Below are 22930 nucleotides of genomic sequence, written 5' to 3'. Positions count from 1 at the left end.
GAATAGGTAACAAAAAATTCAAAAGAGTTTTGGTTACCTATTTTATTTTGCTGCCTGAAAACCCCACCCTTTGGGGGAACCTTTCCATACCATATCATTCGGGGTGAGCAGCTATTAAATCTTTCTGCATACGTATCTTTTCTTTGCCCTCAAGGAGCTTACAATCTAAGACCCCTAACCCACATTCATACATACACATATAATGCCCCGCACACACGAGCGGAATTTCCGATGGAAAAATCTTAGATGGTTTTTCTGACGGAATTCCGCTCAAGCTTGGCTTGCATACACACGGTCACACAAAAGTTCTCTGCAGTTTCGACCGTCAAGAACGCAGTGATGTTCAACACTACGACGAGCCGAGAAAATGAAGTTCAATGCTTCTGAGCATGCATCGTATTGTTTCCGAGCATAGGAATTTTGCGCGTCGGAATTGGTACAGACGATCGGAATTTCCGATCGGAACTTTTTCCGACTGAAAAATAGAGAACCTGCTCTCAATCTTTTGCTGGAGGAATTTCCGATCGTGTGTACGGGGCATTAGAGCCAATTTAGACAGGATCCAAAGGAGTGAATATTGCCTTTTGCCTGGCTGCCACTACACTAGTGCAGGGCCGTTTTTAAGGCAGGGCAAATGGGGCAGCTACCCTGGGCCCTGTCATTGTTGTGGGGCCCAAAGCAGCTGACTCATACTTGCCAACTATCCTGGTTTAAATTCCCTCGTCCGTTGAGGTTTTAGTCCTGTGCTGTGTCCCAATATCTCAGTGTGAAGTGCTGCTACTAATGCTGCCCAGCTCTGCCCTTTTGTTGTGTACAGATGACTTATCTGCAGACCCTGTGTTTACATGTAAATTACTGGCATTCATATGTAAATAGCGGCGGCCGGCGGCATTGATATGCATATCATGCCCCCCTGAGGTCATATCCACAGTAATCTCAACCAGCAGAAATCATGTGCTGTAACCTCTAGCAACTAATCAGTGAGCTGTAATGTGTGCTGTAACCTTTAGCAACCAGTCAGTGAGCGTTAATGATACACTGTAACCTCTGGCAACAAATCGCAATATTCAAAAAGTAGGGAAAGAAATCCCCAAAGGTATTCTTCAAAAAGGATACAAAAAGTATAAAGGACTAGTGATCTTTATTAATAATTTACCAAGACAGATTTAGTAAACACCTCTGATGATACACATCTAGAAAATTGATATCATTTAATTACAAATACCCTCCTCCAAACACATTAAATAAAATTAACCCCCCAAAAAAGAGTCAAAATTTAAAAACAGTACTCAGGTTTTTGACAAAGTAATTTATTGAAGGAGCTCCGGCATCTTTTCTCCTTCCGATTTCTTCTCTCTCCACGATGTCTTATTCCGCTGCCGGTTCTCCTCGCTCCGCTGTCTGCTTCCGCTGACGGTACTCCTCTCCCTGCTGTCTTCTCCCTCTGCCGGTTCTCCTCTCTCCACTGTCTTCTGCCTCTGCTGGGTCTCCTTCCTCCGCTGCCTTCTCCCTCTATTCTTCCTCCGATGTTCTCTCAACACTCTCTCCCGCTGTAATGCTAGGGCCACCGTGTGCCGTTGCTTATTTGACCATGGGTCGGGGCCACCCGGTGACATCATCCAGAGGCCTCGCCCCCTTGTGACACCGCCCCATAATGCCCGGGCGGTGATGTCACAAGGGGGTGGGGCCTCCAGATTACATCACCGGGTGGCCGGCACATGGCAGCCCTAGCATTACAGCAGGAGAGAGCATTGAGAGAACATCGGAGGAAGAACAGAGAGAGAAGATAGCAGAGAGCAGAGAACCGGCAGAGGGAGAAGACAGCGGAGAGAGGAGAAACGGCAGCGGAAGAAGACATCAGTGGAGTGAGAAGAACCAGAAGATGAAGACATCGCCTGAGGGAGACTAAATCGGAAGGAAGAGGCCCCCTCCGCCCATAGACCCCGACAACCAACGGCCAGGGGTGTCGGGAAGAGGCCCTGCTCCCAATCAACATGGGAACAGAGTACTTCGGGGTGGGGGGCACCGCCCCCCCTGTCCCAAAGCACCACCCACCCCCCCATGTTGAGGGCATGTGGCCTAGTATGGTCCAGGACGGGGTGGGGGTGCTTAATCGTTTCCCCTTTTCTTGACCTGCTGGGCTGTGTGCTCGGATAAGGGTCTGGTATGGATTTTGGGGGGTTCCCCTTGAAATCCATACCAGACCCTTCTGGTATGGTCTTGGGGGGAAACCCCACGCCAGTTTTATTTTTATTTTCTTGCAAGGGTTTATCATGATCCGACTTCTGGTGCGACTTCTATTCAAATCAATGGTCTTTCATAGGGAACCATTGATTTTGAATAGAGGCAGAGGAGCGCTTCTAAAAGCTAGCGTGGCTAAACATGCATTAACACCAATGTAAAAAGCTACTGAAAGTGTGTTTTTACAGCCGCTTATTCCTGGCATGGTTTTTCTAACGCCCTCTGTGCATGAGGCCTAAGTCTGCCCCCCCTAAACGGGGAGTGGATTGCTCCGGGATGATGTGGGTAAACTTAGTTTATCTGTTGAATTTCTGTAGAACTGGCTGATTTACTGCTACAAACATTTTTCAGTACCCTTTGTTTTTCTTGCCTTTATTTATTTTTCTACATTTTTCTATACCAGTGTAAATTTTGACTACAAAGTTTCATTTAAATTTAGTTTTGACTAAAATGCCATTTAGTTTTAGTAATATTTTAGTCATCTGAATTGTTTTAGTTTTAGTCTAGTTTTAGTCGACTAAGTAACATAAGATTTTAGGTGACTAAATCTATAGTAGATTTAACCAGTTCCTGAGCGTTTTTTTCAAAATTGTCGCTCTTATTTTGTTTATAGCGCAAAAAATAAAAATAGCAGAGGTGATCAAATACCACCAAAAGAAAGCTCTATTTGTGGGAAAAAAAGGACGTCAATTTTGTTTGAGAGCCACGTCGCACGACCGCGCAATTGTCAGTTAAAGCGACGCAGTGCCGAATCGCAAAAATTGCTCTGGTCAGGAAGGGGGTAAAAGCTGAAGCAGTTAATCAACTAAAATGTAATGACCGAGATTACATACCTGTAGGTTTGCCACCCCTCCGGGTTTCAGCCGGACAGTCCGGGTTTGGAGTCGGGTGACCAGATTTCAGGCTGCCTGAAACCCGGACACCCGACTTAGCAGAGACCGGGCGGCCGACTTTAATGAACTTGTGCGGCCAGTCATTGCGGAACCGCAGGGCAGCCTGCGACGGGTGTGTGCACTGTGCTGGCGCACACGGCACATAGTCCGTGTCCCCCTTTGGGCCGGAGCCAGTCCGGAGGGGGTCGCAGAGTGTGTGCCTTGTACGCTGGCACAGTGCACACATCTGTTATGGGCAGCCCTCCAGTTACGAAATGAACGAACACACTGAATTCACATCTGAGCTGAGTCGGGTGTCCGGGTTTCAGGGCACCCGACTCCAAACCCAGGCTGTCGGGGGAAAACCCGGAAGGGTGGCAACCATACAGGTATGTAATCTTGGTCATTACATTTTAGTTGATTAAATCTACTATAGATTTAGTCGACTAAAATCTTATGTTATTTAGTCTACTAAAACTAGACTAAAACTAAAACAATTCAGATGACTAAAACGAAATGGCATTTTAGTAGAAAACTAAAACTAGATCAAAATTTGTGGTCAAAATTAACACTGGTATTGAAAAATATAAAAAAAATTATTTTTAAAAAAAAGGCAAGAAAAACAAAGGGTAATATTTTCGTAGCGGTAAATGAGCCAAACTATTGGTCCAATGGGAGATTTTGGTTAAAACAAATTTAGTAGTGCAAAAATGGCAGTTTGTAGCCAATGGGTTCAAATGTGGGGCTCTGTATCTTTAAAGCGGAATTCCACTCAAAAAAGGAACTTCCACTTTTTGGAATCCTCCCCCCCTCCGGTGTCACATTTGGCACCTTTCAGGTGGGAGGAGGGAGCAGATACCTGTCTAATACAGGTATTTGCTCCCACTTCCTGGCATAGATCACGGCGGCACTTGCGGTGACCTATGCCACTTCCGGCGCGTACCCTGTCCTCCCCCCTAGGTCCCAGAACACAGGAGGGACCTGAGAGGACGCGCAGCGCGACTCGCGCATGTGCAGTAGGGAACCAGGAAGTGAAGCCGCACGGCTTCACTTTCTTATTCCCTTACCGAGGATGGCGGCAGCAGCAGCCGAGAGCCGAGGGACAGATCGGCTTCAGCTGCCGACATCGCGGGCTCCCTGGACAGGTAAGTGTCCATATATTAAAAGTCAGCAGCTACAGTATTTGTATCTGCTGGCTTTTAATATTTTTTTTCAGCGGACCTCCGCTTTAAATTTGCACAGTAAAATCATAACGTATTGTAAATGTTTGAGAGGGTGATGTATGTGTGACAACTCTGTGTAATCATTATTTTATATATTACATTATGTTATATTTAGTCTTTCTGTGTTGAATATTCAACCCAAAAAAACCTGTCTGATAGCAAGACCACTGATTTGCAACTGTCTGATGGCTTGACTCCAGTCTATTGCGATTGGTTGCCAGAGGTTACAGTGTATCATTACCGCTCACTGACTGGTTGCTAGAGGTTACAGCACATGATTTCTGCTGGTTGAGATTAGTTGCAATCAATGCCTGATCTGATTCAGTAAACTAATTTTGAGTCTAGCTGCTATTTATTGTATGTCTCACAGCAAGTGGAGAGCAAAACTGCAATGGGGAGGGGGGCAAGAAAAGTTTTTCCCAGGGTCCAATCAATGTCAAAGACGAACCTGTACTAGTGGGGAAAGGACTGGGGACACAAATCAGCGGCTCTTTTAGGGGTTAACACTACACAAATGAGAAGTAAAAAAAAAAAAGACTTGAAAGTAACTGACCTGTGGAGTACAGAAGATGGAAAAGCCAAACAATTCTTCCATTCATTATGTTGTTTGTTTGTGTCTTTGGTAAAGTTGTGACCCCCGTGTCCCTGTTAGTTGAAGAGAAGCTTGAGGAACAAACATTTCCTAAAGAAAATCTGGACTGTGTGAGGCGTATGTTTCTGGAGTACATCCAGCCATAGAAATTCCTTTCACTTTCTGTTTAGAACTCCTGCAGCATACTTTCCCATTTATGAAAATAATCTGTTATTCATTGACGTTTATATTTTACATAGAAGGTGAGGTTGAAAAAGGACATAAATCCATCAAGTCCAACCTATGTTTGTATAAAGATAATCCTCAGTTAAAAGCAATAGAAAATGTTCACCTACAGTGTATTCATTAAGAGCTTTTTTTCTACCTGTTTGCACTTTCTATACAGGTGCATTCTTTGAATTTTACTGCTATCAAAACTTGACCAACCTGCTTGGCTTAACCACTTCAGCCCCGGAAGATTTGGCTGCTCAATGACCAGGCCATTTTTTTGCGATTCGGCACTGCGTCACTTTACCTGACAAATGCGTGGTGGTGCGATGTCGCACCTAAACAAAATTGACGTCCTTTTTTCCCCACAAATAGAGCTTTCTTTTGGTGGTATTTGATCACCTCGCGGTCCTTATTTTTTGCGCTATAAAAGTAAAAAAAGCGTCAATTTTGAGAAAAAAACACAATCATTTTGTACTTTTTGCTATAATAAATATCCCCATTTTTATTAACCACTTCAGCCCTGGAAGAATTTACCCCCTTCCTGACCAGAGCACTTTTTGCGATTTGGGAACTGCGTCAGTTTTACTGACAATTGTGCGACTCTGTAGGGAAATTTATGATCAGTGCTGTATCACTAATATATATATGTTTGATGTGTTAATACATTTATTATTTTGTGTATTCTTCTGTCAGCATTACAGAACAAGTGAACAACATGTTTTTCTCTTAAAATATATGTTGCCAGCAAGTTAAGATAAACATTCTGTAGTGTAAGCTGTTGTAGATGGTAATCACATTGTAAGCAGTAGTGTGAAGATGCAAGTCATTGTATGTGATGCACTGATAACAATAAGTCACGGAATGTTAAGTCATCATTCTACCTCATCATAGCTCTGAAAAATATCGATAAAGCAGAAAAGCTAGGTGTGTCTACCATAGAATGGGTATAAAAGTAGGAAAGTTGTCATGTTCTCTAGAGCACAGCTAAGACACATACATTTTGTGTACAGCTCTGTTCTCCATCTATATATATGCAATAAAACTTTTGAATTTGGAGCCATTTTGTTTTCAGGTAATTAACCCTTTTACATCAATGGTGACGTAGAAGGACCCGGATTGCCTCCGCATTTTTTTTTTTTGCGCTATAAACAAAAAAAGAACGACAATTTTGAAAAAAAAGCAATATTTTTTACTTTTTGCTATAATAAATATCCCCCAAAAATATATAAAAAAAACAATTTTTTTTCCTCAGTTTAGGCCGATACGTATTCTTCTACATATTTTTGGTAAAAAAATCAAAAATAAGTGTATATTGATTGGTTTGCGCCAAATTTATAGCGTCTTCATAATAGGGGATAGATTTATAGCATTTTTATTATTACTTATTTTTGTACTAGTAATGGCGGCGATCTGAGATTTTTATTGTGACTGCGACATTATGGCGGACAGATCGGACACTTTTGACACATTTTTGGGACCATTGGCAAAAAGCATTGATTACTGTAAAAATGTCACTGGCAGTGAAGGGGTTAACACTAGGGGGCGATCAAGGGGTTAACTATGTTCACTGGGAGGTGATTCTAACTGAAGGGGGAGGGGACTGACTGGAGGAAGTGACGGATTGTGGTTCCTAGCTAATAGGAACACACGATCTGTCACTCCTGTCAGAACAGAACAGGAAAGTGTGTGTTTACACACACTCATCCCTGTTCTGTCTCTCCTGCTCACGATCGCTCGTGGCTGGCAGTCATCGCGGCCGTCAGCAACAAGCACCAGCACCCCCGCTGTGCAGCGGGCGCACGCGCGCGCCTGCTATCCCGATCCCGCGAGCCGATATATAGCTATGACGACTCGCATACGGGAGTCAACCTGCCACAGTATAACTGCGGCGGTTAGTCGGGAAACAGTTAAAAAAGCTAATTTTTTTCTCAGTTTAGACCGATATATATTCTTCTACATATTTTTGGTAATAAAAATCGCAATAAGCGTATATTGATTGGTTTGCGCAAAAGTTATAGTGTCTACAAAATAGGGGATAGATTTATAGCATTTTTATTATTATTTTTTTTTTTTTACTAGTAATGGCGGTGATCTGTGATTTTTATCATGACTGCGACATTATGGCGGACACATCGGACACTTTTGACACATTTTTGGGACCATTGGCATTTATACAGCAATCAGTGCTATTAAAATCTACTGATTACTGTAAAAATGTCACTGGCAGGGAAGGGGTAAACACTAGGGGGCGATCAAAGGGTTAATTGTGTTCCCTGTGTGTGTTTCTAACTGTAGGGGGAGGGGACTGACTAGAAAAGATGACAGATCGTGGTTCCTAGCTATTAGGAACTCACGATGGGCAATTAAAAAAGATATATAAAGAACTTCACATATAGAAAGATGCCATTTATTATAGAAAAATTGTATATAAAAAAGTCTCATATTAATAATACAAAATATTGTGGGAATAGTACTATCAATATTGTACATTGTATAAATGACGTTATCAACATTGCACATTTGGCTGTTAGCCATGAAGTGGTAATCCCCATCTACTTGCTGTTCCATGGGGGTCATTGAATGTGAAAAGGAATACTGCAGAGAGTCTGTGACTGAACTCTCCCCTCTTCCTTCCATTTAATCCTTCTTTCCACATAATAATGATCCTTCCTGCCTTCCATGTACCATAGTGATCCTTCCTGCCTTCCATGTACCATAGTGATCCTTTCTGCTTTCCATGTGCCATAGGGATTCTTCCTGTCTTTCATGTGCAATAGTGATCCTTCCTACCTTCCATATGCCATAATGATCCTTCCTGCCTTCCATGTGTCATAGTGATCCTTCCTGCCTTCCATATGCCCTAGTGATCCTTCCTGCCTTCCATGTGTCATAGTGATCCTTCCTGCCTTCCATGTGCCATAGTGATCCTTCCTGTCTTTCAGGTGCAATAGAGATCCTTCCTACCTTTCATGTGTCATAGTGATCCTTCCTACCTTTCATGTGTCATAGTGATCCTTCCTGCCTTCCATGTGACAGAGTGATCCTTCCTGCCTTCCATGTATCATAGTGATCCTTCCTGCCTTCCATATGCCATAGCCATAGTGATCCTTCCTGCCTTCCATGTGTCATAGTGATCCTTCCTGCCTTCCATGTACCATAGTGATCCTTCTTTCCTTCCATGCACCACAGTGATCCCTCCTTCCTTTCTTACATGTACCATAGTGATCCTTCCTGCCTTCCATGTACCCTCCCCTTTCACTATCATGTTTGGTCACACCCACTTTTTTGTTGCGGCATGCTAAGCGCGGCACAGATCACTATCTCCTTGAAATGTCCCTCATCCTCAAGTTCAAAAGTTGGGAGGTATGGATTACCTCATCTCTAATGCTGTCACTCATTACATGGATTCACTAAGGTTTCTCCTAAGCCTCTATTTCTGTTTATGGGTTTCAACATCTGCTGCTTAGGGATCAATACAGCACATACATCACGGTCTGCAAAAGACACTTTTACGTGACCCTCTGCTGCTGCAGACTGCTGCAGGTTTTATGACCGGTCCCTGCAGCCTGTTTTCCCCTATGCTCTGGGGTCGGATACCCTCTGATGTCATCAAAGCCAATGCAGAGCCCATAGCCCATGCATTGGATGTGAGGATGCTGAGAGAGTATACATTGCTTGAGCAAATGGGGGTAGAGGAGAGTGCTGGCTGCTGGTGAAGTGATGCATCATATAAGTAAAAGTGCTTTTTTGAGGCCTCTTAGATCTAAATAAGAATTCAACACTTGCAGAGAGCGGGCAGCCCCACTGCTAGTCTGGCCAATCAAGATGGATGAAAAGATCGCCAAACCCAGAAGATGGTTTTCTGCATGAACAGGGAACTATACACAGTTAGTCTTTTATGTATTAGTGCTTAAATCGCTTTCATAGGTTATGTCATAATTTTTTAAGATATAACAAAATGTAGAATTGACTGCATTCATTTAATATAATACAATACATTATATTACCATAAGAGCATTTTGGAGCATGTCACTCTATTGTTAAATTATATTATGCTTTAGTCATTTTTCAACTTGAGCTATTTTTATTCATCAAATCAGATGCTTACATAGAACCTCTCCCAGCAATACATAATTTGAATTCTGACATATATTACAATACCACATAAAATAGCATTGACAATTTACCTGCATCAGACAGTCTATTGATATAAATGACATAGCCTCTCTGGAGCCTGAATCCCCTGACCCATAATCCATCTCATGATGACCTCTAAAAGGAATGCACACGCTGATGGTTATATATCGGAGAATGGGTAATAGAATATTTTTATGGCATACAGCAACAAATTAAATATTTTGTTTTATTGTATTGTGCAGTAATGATTCACTCCTAAATTAAATGGCCCCCAAGTCTCTCCTAACCAAAGCATCGCCAGATTAAATGAAGCAAAACATAAATGACCATTTTTATTAGTGCCCTAAGGCAAAGTATTGCTGGCACGGGGCTTAAAATGTGCTGTAAGTCCTTCCAAAGACCAGGGAATGAAATGTTATGCCGCGTACACACGAGCGGACTTTCCGGCATACTTGGTCCGGCGGACCAGAGTGCGCCGGACAATCCGACCGTGTGTAGGCTTCGGCGGACTTTTTTTCCCCAAAAGTCCGCCGGATCTAGATTTAAAACAAGTTTTAAATCTTTGTATGAAGCATGCGGCCGAATAGAACAACATGAGCAGAGAATTTTTTTTTTTTGTTTATTCAAATAGGGATGGAGGCCACCTACAGCGGATGCCCTGGCCTCATATAAAGTCCCACAATTCCCCCCTCTTTACATACAAGTTTTAAATCTTTCCGTCGGACTCAGCTTCTGGCGGAAAGTCCCCTCGGCTGTGTGCTAGTCCGACGGAAAGCCCGCTCATGTGTATGCTGGTCCAACGGACCAGATACGACGCGAGGGCAGGGTATTGCATTTCGCGCTCGCTGCAATAGGAAAAACAAATTTTCCTATTGCGGCGAGCGCGGGGCACACCAGGCCCTTAGGTCTGGTATGGATTATAAAGGGAAGACCCCCTACGCCAAAAAAACGGCGTGGGGTCCCCCCTAAAATCCATACCAGACCCCGATCCAAGCAGGCAGCCTGGCCGGTCAGGAAAGGGGGCAGGGACGAGCGCCCCCCCTCCTGAACCGTACCAGGCCGCATGCCCTCAACATGGGGGGGTGCCTTGGGGGAGGGGGGCCAAGCGGGGCCCCCCCACCCCAAAGCACCTTGTCCCCATGTTGATGAGGACATGGGCCTCTTCCCGACAACCCTGGCCGTTGGTTGTCGGGGTCTGCGGGCGGGGGGCTTATCAGAATCCGGGAGCCCCCTATAATAAGAGGGCCCCCAGATCCCGGCCCCCCACCTATGTGAATGAGTATGGGGTACATGGTACCCCTACCCATTCACCTAGGGAAAAAGTGTAAATAAAACACACTACACAGGTTTTTTAAATAATTTATTAAACAGCTCCGGGGGGGTCTTCTTCCAGCTTCGGGGGTCCCTCCGGTTCCTCTTCTCCCGGTGGTCCAGTTCTTTGGCCGGCTCCTCCGCTGTCTTCAAGCCGCTCTCTTGCTAGCGGAGGTCCGGATTTCTGGGCTTCTGGGCTTCTGGGCTTCTTGGCTTCTTGTCTTCTTCCCTCTTCTCTTCTCCAGATGTTGACACGACGCTCTCTCCGGCTGGACTGCTCTCTGAGGGCTCCGTTGTGACTTATATAGGCGGAGACCCCGCCCCCCTATGATGTCACAGTCCCTGGACATGCTGGGACTGTGACATTTTAGGGGGTGTGGTCACCGGGTGATGTTGACCACGCCCCTAAAACGTCACAGTCCCAGCATGCCCAGGGACTGTGACATCATAAAAGGGCGGGGTCTCCGCCTATATAAGTCACTTTTCCCCTAGGTATAAAAATAGTGTAGCGCTAAGTGTCAAAATAAAAAATTTTTTTAAACAGGGGCCGTCTTACAATGGCCAGAAAATAAACCAAAACAGAAAATACTTCAAAAGATTCAGTAGAAAGTGACTCAAATGAAAAAATTAATAAATATTACAAAGTGACATGTAGTACATAATAGCAATACACCAGTGAAAGGTGAAAATGAAACCAGAGTATGAATGTAAAAAATTAATCAACTGTGAATAAAGTCCATATATATTGTAAAAAATGTGTTCCTGAAAAAAAATTTAAAAACCACCACCAACAGTCTCTGAGGATTAGCTGATGAAGACAACAACGGAGTATCACTGGTGGGTGAAGACGGTAAAAACCCCAAATCAATTGCGACGTCTAAGTGTGTATCAAAACCATCACCATAGCATCTGAAGAGGCTTACCGGAAGCAGGGGACTTGAACAGACATACGTCTTACAAGTCAAAAAAGCTTGTTTAGCCACCGAGGCTGGCAGGATAGGACATCAGGTATCCACGGCTTCAAAATGGGGGAAGAAGGGGGATCTGCCAACAGCTTCACCCGTCCAGACGTATCAGCAGGTCAACCAGATGTTTTCAATTGAAACCATGAGAGAAGGAAGACTCACATGGCATGATATCGTTTAAAAAGCATGCATTTATTCAAGACAATAAAAAAAGAACACTCACATGGTATGACGATATAAACAGCTTAGATAATATCAACCGCGGTGATCATAGAGGGTCCACCCGACATGTTTCGGCTCACTAGCCTTCATCTGGGTGTGGACCCCCCTATTCCACCGCAATTTAAACTAGAAATGACCCCCACTGGGAGTGTCACAGCCCAGGAAATGACCAACTGACATCACTTCCGGTTCACAAACAAATATACATAAGCTTTATGCAATATATATTATAAAGAACACAAATAAGCAGTATTTATACCGCTATTCTAGAATATCGGGTCAAAAGATGAAATAAGATCAAAGTAAACTTAAAATATTCCTAAGGTTATGGCCGGCCGATCCGGAAATGCTCTGAATAGAAATCCAAGCCTCTTTCTCGGCACGGCCAAATTACATAGGACGGAGCGCCGTCGCGCTCCGCCCCCTCTATTTGGCTGGGTTTTGAGGACGTGCGCAGTAGCGGAAGTCGCAGGGAGGAAGTCCGCCGCCGCGCCACGCCTCGTTCTAGGCAATGGATCCCATAGGTCGAGGCGCCATAACGCCCCCGCCTCCTGGTCTCTCATTCCTCTCCATAATGAGGAGTGTGGCTGACCACACCCAAAGTCCACCCACATCCCTGCCTTCTCCATCGGAGTTTAACCCTAGCCTCTCATTCACAATGACATGTGATCCGTATGGGGGGCCGTGAGGGGGTACCATGTACCCCCTACTCATTCACATAGGGTGGGGGCCCTCTTATTATAGGGGGCTCCCGGATTCCGATAAGCCCCCCACCCGCAGACCCCGACAACCAACGGCCAGGGTTGTCGGGATGAGGCCCTTGTCCTCATCAACATGGGGACAAGGTGCTTTGGGGTGTGGCCCCCCTCCCCCAAGGCACCCCCCCATGTTGAGGTCATGCGGCCTGGTATGGTTCAGGAGGGGGGGGGGCGCTCGCTTATCCCCACCCCCTTTCCTGACCGGCCGGGCTGCGTGCTCAGATCGGGGTCTAGTATGGATTGTAGGGGGGACCCCACGCCGTTTTTTCGGCATAGGGGGGCTTCCCTTTAAAATCCATACTAGACCTAAGGGCCTGGTATGACCCGTGGCGGGGGCTCGCAAGGTGTCAATCTCGCCGATAAAAGCAGCAAGATTGACTTCCTTTTCTAGTCCCGTCGCACCTGAGTCACGTTCGAAATGAATGACTTGTCCATGTGTGGGCAAGTCTGTTCATTCTGAAAGTCCGCCATAACTCCGGCGAAAGTCTGTCGGAAAGACAGGCGGACTTAGCCCGCCGGAAAGTCCGGTCGTGTGTGGGCAAGTCCGTCCGTTTTAAAGTCCGGCGCACCTGGCGGACTTTGGCGAAAAGTCCGCCGAGCAAAGTCTGCCGTAAAGTCCGCTCGTGTGTACGCGGCATAAGATTTGTTTTATTGCTACGGTGAAAGAGTGTCCTGCAATATAGATGGATAATTGAGAGGTGATTGGGTGGCTAAGAAATTCTAGACTGATTAATACAGTTCTAGATTGATTCAAGGTAAATATTTGATGCGTTTCTTCATAGACAGGCTCAATGCCTATGTTTAAAGCGGAGCTCCGCCAAATTTTTTTTTTTTAAAGTCAGCAGCTACAAATACTGCAGCTGCTGACTTTTAAAACATGGACACTTACCTGTCCAGGGCGCCCGCGATGTCGGCACCCGAGGCCGAACCGTCTCTCGGTCCTCGGGGTGCTGCAGCCTCCATCTTCGGTAAGGGAATCAGGAAGTGAAGCCGTGCGGCTTCACTTCCCGGTTCCCTACTGCGCAGCACAATACGGCTGGTCCCTGCTGCCTCTGGGACCCGTGTGTTTCCCAGCAGACAGCGGGGGGGGGTATAGGAAGTGGCGTAAATAACCGCAGATTCTGCGGCTATCTATGCCGGAAGTGGGTACAGATACCTGTAATATACAGGTATCTGCACCCCCCTCCCCCCTGAAAGGTGCCAACTGTGACACCGGAGGGGGGGAGGAATCCAATGAGTGGAAGTTCCACTTTTGGGTGGAACTCCACTTTAAGTAATTTTTTATTCCAATAATAAAAAGGATGGTAATTATATTTAACCACTTCCTTACCAGGCCAATTCTGACATTTCTCTCCTACATGTAAAAATCATCATTTTTTTGCTAGAAAATTACATAGAACCCCCAAACATTATATATGTTTTTTTAGCAAAGACAGAGAATACAATGGCGGTTGTTACAACTTTTTATCTCACACGCAGGAATTTTTCAAACGCGTTTTTTTTGGGAAAAAAACTGTTTTGTGTTTTAAAAAAAAAAACAAAACAGTAAAGTTAGCCCAATGTTTTTGCATATTGTGAAAGATGAAGTTACGCTGAGTAAATAGATACCTCACATGTCACTCTTTAAAATTGCACACAGTCGTAGAATGGCGCCAATGTTCGGTACTTAAAAATCCCCATAGGCGACGCTTGAAATTTTTTTTATGGTTACATGTTTTGAGTTACAGAGGAGGTCTAGTGACAAAATGATTGCTCTCGCTCCAACATTCGCGACAATACCTCACATAAATGGTTTGAACACCGTTTTCATGTGTGGGCGGGACTTTCGTATGCGTTCGCTTCTGCATGTGAGCACACGGGGACAGCGGCGCTTTAACATTTTTTTTTTTATTATTGATAATTATATATATATTTTTTTGACACTTTTTTGAAAAAAAAAAATTTTTGATCACTTTTATTCCTATTACAAGGGATGTAAACATCCCTTGTAATAGGAATATGACATGACAGGTCCTCTTAATAGTGAGATATGGGGTCAATAAGACCCTATATCTCATCACTAGGCTGGGAAGCCTGAAATAAAAAAAATAAAACGATCACCGCTTCCCAGCCGAAGCGGCGCCATTTTTTTGAATGGAGAGGCCGGGCGTGACGTCATAACATCGCGCCCAGCCTCCGATGATCATAGAGACTCCGGCGACCATCTGGTCCGCCGGAAATCTCTATGATCTACATCCGGCGCCGACGGATCCACTCTCCGCCTCACCGATCGTAACGGTGAGTCGGAGCAAGCACCGGAGGGCAGCGGGAGGGGGGGGACGTCCCCTCTCGCCTCCCATAGGAACGATCAAGCGGCGGAACGGCCGCTATGATTGTTCCTATGGTGTAGAGATTCGCCGGCTGAAACCGGCAATATCTGCATGATGTCTGTAACTACAGGCATCATTCAGATATACCCTCCCAAAGCCCAGGACGTCATATGACATGTGCAGGTGGGAAGTGGTTAATGAGAAGTGTCCTTTGTGTGCTTTAGTCATTTTTAATAGTATCAGTATTGATTTCTTTAATTAATATTAAGATTTTTTTAATCCTTTTTTGTCTCACTCTTTTTTTTATAATTTGTTTGCAAATATGTTTATGTTCATTCTTTGAGTCTAAATGGACCCTCATCATGTTATTTATAGGTTCTAAATAGGGATAAGCCGAACACCCCCCAGTTTGGTTCACAGCAGAACATGCGAACAGGCAAAAAATTTGAGCGAACACGCAAACACCGTTAAAGTCTATGGGATGCAAACTTAAAAAATCAAAATGCAAATTTTAAAGGCTTATATGCAAGTTATTGCCATAAAAAGTGTTTGGGTATCTGGGTCATATATCAATGCAAAAAAAAGTTTTAAAAACTGCAGTTTTTTCAGGAGCAGTGATTTTAATAATGCTTAAAGTGAAACAATAAAAATGAAATATTCCTTTATATATCGTGCCTGGGGGTGTCTTTAGTTAGCCTGTAAAGTAGCGCATCTTTTCCATGTTTATAACAGTAACACAGCAAAATGACATTTCTAATGGAAACAATGTCATTTAAAATTGCTCGCGGCTGTAATGTATTGTCGGATCCCGGCAATATAGATAAAAATACCCCCAAAAAATGGTGTGGATGTCCGCCCCAAAATCTATACCAGGTCCTTCAGGTCTGGTATGAATATTAACCACTTAAGGACCGCCTCACGCCGATGTACGTCGGCAAGGCGGCACGGGCAGGCAAAATCACGTACATGTACGTGATTTGCCTCCCGCGGGTGGGGGGTCCGATCGGACCCCCCCCCGGTGCCCGAGGCGGTCCTGTTTTGTCCCCCGGCGATCGGAGGTGAGGGGGAGGCCATCCGTCCGTGGCCCCCCTCGCGATCGCCGCCGGCCAATCAGATCACTTCCTTTGCTGCTGTATGCTAAACAGCAGCAAAGGAAATCATGTCATCTCTCCTAGGCTCGGTATTTTCCGTTGCAGCGCTGAGGAGAGAAGACATCACTGTGAGTGCACAACACTACACACACAGTAGAACATGCCAGGCACACAAAACACCCCGATCCCCCCCCCGATCACCCCCCAATCACCCCCCCCCTCCCTGTCACAAACTGACACCAGCAGTTTTTTTTTTTTTTTTCTGATTACTGTATTGGTGTCAGTTTGTGACAGTTACAGTGTTGGGACAGTTAGGGTTAGCCCCCTTTAGGTCTAGGGTACCCCCCTAACCCCCTCCTAATAAAGTTTTAACCCCTTGATCACCCCCTGTCACCAGTGTCACTAAGCGATCATTTTTCTGATCGCTGTATTAGTGTCGCTGGTGACGCTAGTTAGTGAGGTAAATATTTAGGTTCGCCGTTAGCGTTTTATAGCGACAGGGACCCCCATATACTACCTAATAAATGTTTTAACCCCTTGATTGCCCCCTAGTTAACCCTTTCACCACTGATCACCGTATAACCATTACGGGTGACGCTGGTTAGTTCGTTTATTTTTTATAGTGTCAGGGAACCCGCCGTTTATTACCGAATAAAGGTTTAGCCCCCTGATCGCCCGGCGGTGATATGCGTTGCCCCAGGCAGCGTCAGATTAGCGCCAGTACCGCTAACACCCACGCACGCGGCATACGCCTCCCTTAGTGGTATAGTATCTGAACGGATTAATATCTGATCCGATCAGATCTATACTAGCGTCCCCAGCAGTTTAGGGTTCCCAAAAACGCAGTGTTAGCGAGATCAGCCCAGATACCTGCTAGCACCTGCGTTTTGTCCCTCCGCCCGGCCCAGCCCAAGTGAAGTATCGATCAATCACTGTCACTTACAAAACACTAAACGCATAACTGCAGCGTTCGCAGAATCAGGCCTGATCGCTAACAGTTTTTTTGGTAGCATTTTGGTGAACTAGCAAGCACCAGCCCCAGGCAGCGTCAGGTTAGCGCCAGTACCGCTAACACCCACGCACGTACCGTACACCTCCCTTAGTGGTATAGTATCTGAACGGATCAATATCTGATCCGATCAGATCTATACTAGCGTCCCCAGCAGTTTAGGGTTCCCAAAAACGCAGTGTTAGCGGGATCAGCCCAGATACCTGCTAGCACCTGCGTTTTGCCCCTCCGCCCGGCCCAGCCCAGCCCACCCAAGTGCAGTATCGATCGATCACTGTCAATTACAAAACACTAAACGCATAACTGCAGCGTTCGCAGAGTCAGGCCTGATCCCTGCGATCGCTAACAGTTTTTTTGGAAGCTTTTTATTGAACTGGCAAGCACCAGCGGCCTAGTACACCCCGGTCGTAGTCAAACCAGCACTGCAGTAACACTTGGTGACGTGGCGAGTCCCATAAGTGCAGTTCAAGCTGGTGAGGTGGCAAGCACAAGTAGTGTCCCGCTGCCACCAAAAAGACAAACACAGGCCCGTCGTGCCCATAATGCCCTTCCTGCTGCATTCGCCAATCCTACTAATTGGGAACCCACCACTTCTGCAGCGCCCGTACTTCTCCCATTCACATCCCCAACCAAATGCAGTCGGCTGCATGAGAGGCATTTTTATGTCCTCCCGAGTACCCCTACCCAACGAACCCCCCCAAAAAAGATGTCGTGTCTGCAGCAAGTGCGGATATAGGCATGACACCCGCTATTATTTTCCCTCCTGTCCTGACAATCCTGGTCTTTGCATTGGTGAATGTTTTGAACGCTACCATGCACTAGTTAAGTATTAGCGTAGGGTACAACACTGCACAGACTAGGACACACTTTCACAGGGTCTCCCAAGGTGCCATCGAGACCCGAACCTGGAACCGGTTACAATTATAAAAGTTAGTTACAAAAAAAGTGTAAAAAAAAAAAAATACCGGTATATAAAATAAAAAAAAATTGTTGTCGTTTTATTGTTCTCTCTCTCTCTCTCTCTCTCTCTCTCTCTCTCTCTATTCTCTCTCTCTATTGTTCTGCTCTTTTTTACTGTATTCTATTCTGCAATGTTTTATTGTTATTATGTTTTATCATGTTTGTTTTTCAGGTATGCAATTTTCTATACTTTACCGTTTACTGTGCTTTATTGTTAACCATTTTTTTGTCTTCAGGTACGCCATTCACGACTTTGAGTGGTTATACCAGAATGATGCCTGCAGGTTTAGGTATCATCTTGGTATCATTCTTTTCAGCCAGTGGTCGGCTTTCATGTAAGAGCAATCCTAGCGGCTAATTAGCCTCTAGACTGCCTTTACAAGCCGTGGGAGGGAATGCCCCCCCCACCGTCTTCTGTGTTTTTCTCTGGCTCTCCTGTTTCAACAGGGAACCTGAGAATGCAGACGGTGATTCAGCCAGCTGACCATAGAGCTGATCAGAGACCAGAGTGGCTCCAAACATCTCTATGGCCTAAGAAACCGGAAGCTACGAGCATTTTATGACTTAGATTTCGCCGGATGTAAATAGCGCCATTGGGAAATTGGGGAAGCATTTTATCACACCGATCTTGGTGTGGTCAGATGCTTTGAGGGCAGAGGAGAGATCTAGGGTCTAATAGACCCCAATTTTTTCAAAAAAGAGTACCTGTCACTACCTATTGCTATCATAGGGGATATTTACATTCCCCAAGATAACAATAAAAATGATTTAAAAAATAAATATGAAAGGAACAGTTTAAAAATAAGATAAAAAAGCAAAAAAATAATAAAGAAAAAAAAAAAAAAAAAGCACCCCTGTCGCCCCCTGCTCTTGCGCTAAGGCGAACGCAAGCGGCGATCTGTCGTCAAACGTAAACAGCAATTGCACCATGCATGTGAGGTATCACCGCGAAGGTCAGATCGAGGGCAGTAATTTTAGCAGTAGACCTCCTCTGTAAATCTAAAGTGGTAACCTGTAAAGGCTTTTAAAGGCTTTTAAAAATGTATTTATTTTGTTGCCACTGCACGTTTGTGCGCAATTGTAAACCTTGTCATGTTTGGTATCCATGTACTTGGCCTAAGATCATCTTTTTTATGTCATCAAACATTTGGGCAATATAGTGTGTTTTAGTGCATTAAAATTTAAAAAAGTGTGTTTTTTCCCCAAAAAATGCGTTTGAAAAATCGCTGCGCAAATACTGTGTGAAAAAAAAAATGAAACGCCCAACATTTTAATCTGTAGGGCATTTGCTTTAAAAAAATATATAATGTTTGGGGGTTCAAAGTAATTTTCTTGCAAAAAAAAATTACTTTTTCATGTAATCAAAAAGTGTCAAAAAGGGCTTTGTCTTCAAGTGGTTAGAAGAGTGGGTGATGTGTGACATAAGCTTCTAAATGTTGTGCATAAAATGCCAGGACAGTTCAAAACCCCCCAAATGACCCCATTTTGGAAAGTAGACACCCCAAGCTATTTCCATGGAATATTTTATATTGTGACACAAGTTGCGGGAAAGAGACAAATTTTTTTTTTGCACAAAGTTGTCACTAAATGATATATTGCTCAAACATGCCATGGGAATATGTGAAATTACACCCCAAAATACATTCTGCTGCTTCTCCTGAGTACGGGGATACCACATGTGTGAGACTTTTTGGGAGCCTAGCCGCGCACGGGACCCCGAAACCCAAGCACCGCCTTCAGGCTTTCTAAGGGCATGAATTTTTGATTTCACTCTTCACTGCCTATCACAGTTTCGGAGGCCATGGAATGCCCAGGTGGCACAAAACCCCCCTAAATGACCCCATTTTGGAAAGTAGACACCCCAAGCTATTTGCTGAGAGGTATAGTGAGTATTTTGCAGACCTCACTTTTTGTCACAAAGTTTTGAAAATTGAAAAAAGAAAAAAAAAATGTTTTTTCTTGTCTTTCTTCATTTTCAAAAACAAATGAGAGCTGCAAAATACTCACCATGCCTCTCAGCAAATAGCTTGGGGTGTCTACTTTCCAAAATGGGGTCATTTGGGGGGGTTTTGTGCCACCTGGGCATTCCATGGCCTCCGAAACGGTGATAGGCAGTGAAGAGTGAAATAAAAAATTCACGCCCTTAAAAACGCTGAAGGTTGGTGATTGGTTTTCGGGGCCCCGTACACGGCTAGGCTCCCAAAAAGTCCCACACATGTGGTATCCCCATACTCAGGAGAAGCAGCTAAATGTATTTTGGGGTGCAATTCCACATATGCCCATGGCCTGTGTGAGCAATATATCATTTAGTGACGACTTTTTGTAAATATTTTTTTTTTTTGTCATTATTCAATCACTTGGGACAAAAAAAATAAATATTCAATGGGTTCAACATGCCTCTCAGCAATTTCCTTGGGGTGTCTACTTTCCAAAATGGGGTCATTTGGGGGGGTTTTGTACTGCCCTGCCATTTTAGCACCTCAAGAAATGACATAGGCAGTCATAAACTAAAAGCTGTGTAAATTCCAGAAAATGTACCCTAGTTTGTAGACGCTATAACTTTTGCGCAAACCAATAAATATACGCTTATTGACATTTTTTTTACCAAAGACATGTGGCCGAATACATTTTGGCCTAAATGTATGACTAAAATTGAGTTTATTGGATTTTTTTATAACAAAAAGTAGAAAATATCATTTTTTTCCAAAATTTTCGGTCTTTTCCATTTATAGCGCAAAAAATAAAAACCGCAGAGGTGATCAAATACCATCAAAAGAAAGCTCTATTTGTGGGAAGAAAAGGACGCAAATTTCGTTTGGGTACAGCATTGCATGACCGCGCAATTAGCAGTTAAAGCGACGCAGTGCCAAATTGGAAAAAGACCTCTGGTCCTTAGGCAGCCTAATGGTCCGGGGCTCAAGTGGTTAAGGGAAACCCCTCACCAAACTTTAAAAAAAAATGGCGTGGGGGTCCCCCAGGCCCCCAGGCACTATATACTCTGAACAGCAGTATATATACTATATGGCCTGCCCTATATACTCTGCAGAAAAACTGGGCCTTAGTTGTTGGTGGAACCAGAACACTGTAACCCCTCACAGTTACTCTTGGGGGCAGGAACGGTCCCTGCTGTGAAATATTATATCAAAAAATGTAATTACATGGCCCTGTTAAACCGGGGCAGAAAAATTGGGCCTTCGTTGGTGGTGGTGGTGCCCTAAACCAAAAATATTGTTGGAAGCTAGCATCATCAAGATTGAGGAGGAATGGGATAGTCAGCATAGGCAGTCTTCAAGGGATCCCAGATCCATAGCAAATTCAGTCAGTTACATCAGCATCAGGTGCTTGATAGCTGCTGATCCAAGATTCTTTTTCATGAATGTGAGCCTATCAACGGAGTCTGGACAGGCGCACTCTTTGATCCGTTGCAAACCCTCCAGCAGCACTGAATGTGCATTCAGAAAGCACGCTGGATGCAGGACAAACAGTAGCTCAATTGCATATTGAGCAAGTTCTGGCCAGTGGTCCATCCTCAAGACCCAGTAACCCAGTGGATGCTCTGTTGGAAAGGTCTCCAAGTCTGCTCTTGCCCCTAGATATTCCTGCACCATATAATGCAAACGCTGGTGATGGTTGCTTGAACCGATCAGACCTTGGCACTGAGGACTGAAAAATTGTTTAAAGGCATCGGTCAGCTGGCCACTTTCTCCACCGCTCTTCCTCTGACTGAACGAAGCCTCGGCAACACGTTGTCCAGCACCAGTAAAATGGTAACCTCCCAGGGTCTGGAAATGAGTTACATTTCTTCAAGGCTTCCTGAAGATGTTTCATCCTCTGCTCCCTCTGCGAAGGCAGGATGAGTTCTGCAACCTAGTAATGATCCCTCTCCTTGATACCACAAATCCTAGGGTCCTTTCGCTGGCTTTGCAGAATCAGGGAGGCCATGCAGCGTAAGTTTGCAGAGGCATTCGATTCTGGATCACTAAGGATCACATTATCCGTAACTACCTCCTCCCAGCCAAGTAGAACTCCTTGGGTTTCTGGGGACTTGAAACCATCCCTTGAAGACTGCTGCTGAGTGTTATCCTCTACATCCACGCTGACACAATCCTCCTCCTCCTCTTCTTCCTGTGTGTTTGGCGGGCCCGCAGGAATGCTATCTGGATTAAGGGGGCCTTGAGAGGAAAGGAAGTTCAGCCCCAAGTGCCCTATCCTTGATTCCACAAAGCGTGTGCTCCAGCAGGAAAACTAGAGGGACAGTGTCACTAACGCATGCATTGTCACTGCCCACCATCCTGGTGGCCTCCTCAAATGGTGACAGGACAGTGCATGCATCCTTGATCAGTAGCCACTGGCGTAGCGAAAAGAAGCCAAGCTCCCCTGACCCTGTCCTGGTGTCATACTCGCACAGGTACTCATTGATGGCCGCCCTCTGCTTTGTGTGCAGCCGCTGCAGCATTGCCAACGTTGAGTTCCACCTGGTGGGCATGTCACAAATGAGGCGGTTGGTGGGCAGGTTGCATTCCCTTTGAATGTCAGCCAGCCAAGCAGTGGCATTGTATGACCGGCGGAAATGACCACAGACTTTTCTGGCCTGCCTCAGGAGATCTTGTAAGCCTGGGTACCTGCTCAAGAACCGCTGCACCACCAAATTCAGGACTTGTGCCAAACATGGAACATGGGTCAAGTATCCCTGTCGGAGGGAGGAGAGAAGGTTGGTGCTATTGTCACATACAACCATTCCTGGCTGAAGCTGGCGTGGCATCAACCACCTCTGGGCCTGCCCCTTCAGAGCTGACAGAATCTCTTCCCAGTGTGGCTCCTGTCCCCTAGGCAGACCAACTCAAGCACCACATGGCATCTTTTAGCCTGACTGCTTGCATAGCACCTTGATGCTTACGGAGCACCACTGGTTCAGAGGATAAATCTGCAGAAGAGGCCATAGAGGAAGAAGAAGAGGATGGGGTGGAGGAGAGAGCTGTGGCAGAACAAGCTCCAACAACACTGAACCCTGTCCTGCATCCTTCCTAGCT

The 22930-nt window shown here is 45.0% G+C and overlaps 1 protein-coding gene across 10 annotated transcripts in view; it reads right to left on the bottom strand.

The window, feature by feature from the left end:
• The window catches only part of LOC141148587 (uncharacterized), a 580328-nt gene that overhangs the window by 202451 nt on the left and 354947 nt on the right, over window positions 1-22930 (bottom strand). The window contains exon 1 of one of the 10 annotated variants that reach the window (XM_073636175.1): window positions 4890-5092. The exons of the other annotated variants lie outside the window; for them this stretch is intronic. Within the exon in view, the coding sequence (XP_073492276.1) occupies window positions 4890-5064 (175 nt within the window). The 5' untranslated portion in view covers window positions 5065-5092. Of the gene's footprint in view, window positions 1-4889; window positions 5093-22930 lie in introns of those variants that run through there. 10 annotated transcript variants of the gene reach the window in all.

This window comes from Aquarana catesbeiana, linkage group LG06 (assembly GCF_042186555.1).
Source record: "Aquarana catesbeiana isolate 2022-GZ linkage group LG06, ASM4218655v1, whole genome shotgun sequence".
Taxonomy (NCBI): domain Eukaryota; kingdom Metazoa; phylum Chordata; class Amphibia; order Anura; family Ranidae; genus Aquarana; species Aquarana catesbeiana.
Note: the sequence above shows the minus strand (reverse complement) of the source record. Positions and strands in the feature narration are given on the sequence as shown.